Source organism: Palaemon carinicauda, chromosome 6 (genome assembly GCF_036898095.1).
Source record: "Palaemon carinicauda isolate YSFRI2023 chromosome 6, ASM3689809v2, whole genome shotgun sequence".
Classification (NCBI taxonomy): domain Eukaryota; kingdom Metazoa; phylum Arthropoda; class Malacostraca; order Decapoda; family Palaemonidae; genus Palaemon; species Palaemon carinicauda.
This window is the reverse complement of record NC_090730.1, coordinates 160,127,659-160,132,658: the sequence shown is the minus strand read 5'-3', so window position 1 is coordinate 160,132,658 and position 5,000 is coordinate 160,127,659. Positions and strand designations below refer to the sequence as shown.

Sequence of the window (5,000 nt, the reverse complement as noted above, 5' to 3'; positions counted from 1 at the left end):
CGACCTTTATAGACAGACCAGAGGAAGGGGGCCTGGCCGGGAGTGTGGGGGTGGGAGAGGTTGAAGTTTAGAGAAAATAGAATTAATTACAAGTTGCATCCCCAAATGGAGTTGCATTATGTGCCGAGTAATCTGCACGGAGTGTAGCTCTAAACTAGTCATTTTCATTGTTCCTCTCCTCTTGCAGATGAGCCCGGGGAGTTGCAGTGCGTGGATCGCGTGCAGGTGGTGGTGGGATCGTGGTGGTGATTGCGTCCACAGTCCTCCTCCTCACGCTCTCGGTGGTCCTCTGCAGGTATGTTTGTGTTTGAGAATGCTATTTACGCTTGATGTTATTGCTGCTTGCTGCCGCTGTTGCTGCTTCTGTTGGATCCTCCTGCTATTGCTGCTGCCTTCGTTGGATCCTGCTATAGCTGCTTGCTACTGTTTTTTTATCCTCCTTGCTGCTGTTTTTTTTATCGTCCTTGCTGCTTGCTGCTGTTTTTTTTTATCCTTGCTGCTGTTTTTTTATTCCCCCGCTATTGCTCCTATTGCTGCTGCTTTTGTTGGATCCTCCTGCTATTGCTGCTTGCTGCTGTTTTTTTTTTCATCCTCCTTGCTACTTGCTGCTGTTTCTTTTATCCTCCTCCAATTGCTGCTACTGCTGCTGCTTTTATTGGATCTTCCTGCTAATGCTGCTTCCTTCTGCTTTTGGTAGATCCCCCTGCTATTGCTGCTTTCTGCTATTTTTTATCCTTGTGCTATTGCTGCTTGCTGCTGTTTTTTTATCCTCATGCTATTGCTACTTGCTTATGCTTTTGGTAGATCCTCCTGCTATTGCTGCTTGCTGCTGCTTTTATTGGATCCTCCAGCTATTACTGCTAGTGTTGTTGCTGATTGCTGCTGCCTTTGCAGGATCCTCTTGCTATTGCTGCTACTGTTTTTGTTGGATCCTCCCGCTATTTCTGCTAGTGTTGTTGCTGCTTGCTGTTGCTGTGTTTTTTGTTAGATCCTCCTGCTATTGCTGCTAGTTATGCTGCTGCTTAATGCTGCTTTCGCTGAATCCTCCTGCTATTGCTGCTACTGCTTTTGTGGATCCACCTGCTATTTCTGCTGGTGTTGTTGCTGTTTTCTGCTGCTTTTGATGGACCCTCTTGCTATTGCTGCTACTGTTTTTGTTGGATCCTCCTGCTATTTCTGCTAGTGTTGTTGCTGCTTGCTGTTGCTGTGTTTTTTGTTGGATCCTCCTGCTATTGCTGCTAGTTTTGCTGTTGCTGTCGCTGGATCCTCCTGCTATTGCTGCTACTGCTTTTGTTGGATCCACCTGCTATTTCTGCTGGTTTTGTTGCGGATTGCTGCTGCTTTTGATGGATCATCTTGCTATTGCTGCTACGGTTTTGTTGGATCCACCTGCTATTTCTGCTAGTTTTGTTGCTGCGGCGGCTTTTTTGGATCCTCCTGCTATTGCTGCTACTGCTTTTGTTGGATCCACCTGCTATTTCTTCTAGTGTTGTTGCCGTTTACTGTTGCTGCTGTTGGATCCTTCTGCTATTGCTGCTAGTATTGTTGCTCCGGTTGCTTTTTTGGATCCTCCTGCTATTGCTGCTACTGCTTTTGTTGGATCCACCTGCTATTTCTTCTAGTGTTGTTGCCGTTTACTGTTGCTGCTGTTGGATCCTCCTGCTATTGCTGCTAGTATTGTTGCTTCGGTTGCTTTTTTGGATCCTCCTGCTATTGCTGCTTCTTGCTGCTGCTTTTGTTCGATTCTCCTGCTATTGCTGCTATTGTGTTGCTGTTTGCTGCTGCTGCTTTTACTGGATCCTCCTGCTATTGCTGCTACTGTTTTTGTTGGATCCACCTGCTATTTCTGCTAGTGATGTTGCCGTTTACTGTTGCTTCTGTTGGATCCTCATGCTATTGCTACTAGTTTTGTGGCTGCGGCTGCTTTTTTGGATCCTCCTGCTATTGCTGCTTCTTGCTACTGCTGCATTTGTTGGATCCTCATTTGAACTGATACGGCAACATTACTTCGCTGTTCAAACGTGCTTGAGATGGCTGGCAGTCGTTTCTTCTTTTCATCTTCCTGCATTCCTTTAAATTTGTTTCTTTCTTGTTTCAGACTCTTGTGTTTTCTCTTTCGTTTTCCTTTCTTTTTTTATTTCTGTTTGGTGTGGTGCGTTTTCCACACTCCTTTATCTACGCATCGTAATTGTGCTTTTTTTTTTTTTCTCTCTCTCTCTCTCTCTCTCTCTCTCTCTCTCTCTCTCTCTCTCTCTCTCTCTCTCTCTCTCTCTCAAAAAGAAATTATCTTTATTTAGCCTAATTCTTATTTTACTCTCTCTCTCTCTCTCTCTCTCTCTCTCTCCTCTCTCTCTCTCTCTCTCTCTCTCTCTCTCTCTCTCTCTCTCTCTCTCTCTCTCTCTCTCTCTCAAAAAGAAATTATCTTTATGTAGCCTAATTCTTATTTTACTCTCTCTCTCTCTCTCTCTCTCTCTCTCTCTCTCTCTCTCTCTCTCTCTCTCTCCTCTCTCTCTCTCTCTCTCTCTCTCTCTCTGAAAATTATGATTTCTTTATTTAGCCTTTTGATTCTTAACACACACACACACACACACACTCTCTCTCTCCTCTCTCTCTCTCTCTCTCTCTCTCTCTCTCTCTCTCTCTCTCTCTCTCTCTCTCTCTTCTTCTATTTAACCATTTTAATCTATCTACATCTAAAGGTGCCAGACGATAACCGCTTCTACTTGTCTATTTCTTACGACCCTTTTATCGAGACATTGAGTGTTCGTAGAACATTTATATTTGTTCTTTACTGTTATGGCTTTTGGCATGAGCTGTTATTTACCCCGTAATACGTTGTAAAACATCACCTCAATAACATAGTATTTAAGGTAACTATTTTACACATTGCCTGTTTACGTGTATATAGTGAAGCCACGAACGATTATTCTTCATTGTATGGTAGATTTGCATGTTATTACCAGTGTCTCAGTGCTGTTTAGGATCACGAAATTAATGTTGTTACTGTTGGTGAAATGTAGTTGTACGTGCCACGCAATTACGTCATGTTTTACTATATTTTTTTTTTTAAAGACTGAGCATGTTATTTTCGGTTTCGATCATGGTATACTAATATATTTTTTTCGGAAGATATAATCATATGTTTGAAGCCGATTTCTAAGAAGGAAAAATCTTTAATGTGAGGTTTTCCAAACGTATCGAACTTTTAAATACTGATATTTCAGATATGTTTTATGAATATATTTCATCAAATATATGATCTTTTAAATAATTATATTCGGTACAATTGTGATTAACCAAAATAAATACGTATCGAGCTTTAAAATACTGATAGTTCACATATGTTTTATGAAAGTATTTCATCAAATCTATGATATTTTAAGGAATTATATTCGGTACAATTGTTATTAACCCAAATAAATTTATTCTAAGTATATAATGAAAATCATGACCATATTGCATTCGATTAAAGTCACATTCAACGAAAATATCCAACCGGTATTTCAATTTAACACTGGCATTTGTAAGATTGAAGAAAAGGGGTAATAAAAAGGAAATATCAATTCCACAATAAGAATAAAAACAGTTACTGATATCAACAGTCATGCAAGGGAATAATATTGCAGTATATTTGAACCTCTTCTGACCACCGAAGAAGAGTTCCATGTGAAATAAAGAAAAAAAAAATACTCGATTTGAAGGCACGCTATCTGCTCGTCAGAACCTTGTTTTATATTCTAATGGTGGCCATGAACACCGCCAAAGGATATAATTTCGTCGATTTAATGCTGTAGCCAGACGCATAAAGGAGAGGAAGATACTATGTCACTGTTCGAACGAGGAATCTTCATGCTCGGAAATACCTGTGCGAAGGAAAGTTGGTTTGATTGTATCTTTCAGTTTTTGATTCATTTAAAGGTTTAAAGGCCGCTCATGAATGGCAGAGCCAAGGAATAGTGACATTGCCCTAGCAGGCAGGACAATGCCCTGAAAACTGACCATATATGCATATGATCAGCGCCCTAGCTCCCTCTCCACCCAAGCTAGGACCAAAAAGGTTCGAAGGTTTAAAGGCCGCTCATGAATGACAGAGCCAAAGGGATTGTGACATTGCCCTAGCAAGCAGGACAATGCCCTAGAGACTGACCATATATGCACGTGATCAGCGCCCAAGCCCCCTCTCCACCCAGGCTAGGGCCAAAGTGGTTTACATGCTTAAAGGCTGCGCATGAATGGCAGAGCCTAGGGATAGTGACATTGCCCTAGCAAGCAGGACAATGCCCTAGAGACTGACCATATATACATATAATCAGCGCTCAAGCTAGGAACAGGGAGGGCCAGGTAATGGCTGCTGATGACTCAGCAGGTAGACCCATAGGCTCCCCCAAACCCCTCATCCTTAGCTCACAAGGATGGTGAGGTTGCAATGACCAAAGAAATTAACGAGTTTGAGAGGGACTCGAATCCCCGTCTGGCGATCACCAGGCAGAGACGCTACCAATAAGGCCCCAACAACATATCAATATATGGTCTTGAATACTGTAATTTACACGTTGGGGAATTAATGCTACAGCGTTCCATTTTTTTTTTTTTAATGAAACACTGATTTAATTAACTGGTGTTTGTTGATATTCTTGACTTATATAATTACTTACTCTAGAACAACGAAGCCCTCACAGTTACCCACAGCTATCCTCTTATGTAATTGTGACGTTTGATTGATTGATTGTTTTAGAATTCTTTGGCATCCGTATCGTTTGTTATATTTGAATTACTTAAAGGTAAAGGTGTCTGGTTTCACTTCCAGTTTCATTAGAATAGACGCTCAGCAGAACGTCAGCCGGGCAAGCCCAGCCTCCTCACCGCGGTGCCCATACACAGCAGTGGCCTCCCCAGTAAACAGCTTTAAATTAAGGTCCTGTGGTGGGATCGATCTGCTTCAATGCGACTGCTAGGCGAACATGTTAACACTGTACTAGCCAGGATATATGATTAGCCCA

General features: G+C 41.8%; 1 protein-coding gene across 1 annotated transcript in view; it reads left to right on the top strand.

The window, feature by feature from the left end:
* The window catches only part of LOC137643308 (uncharacterized), an 18,720-nt gene that overhangs the window by 8,924 nt on the left and 4,796 nt on the right, over window positions 1-5,000 (top strand). The window contains exon 2 of the mRNA XM_068376146.1: window positions 193-295. Coding sequence (XP_068232247.1) covers window positions 193-295 — 103 coding nt within the window. The remainder of the gene's footprint in view (window positions 1-192; window positions 296-5,000) is intronic.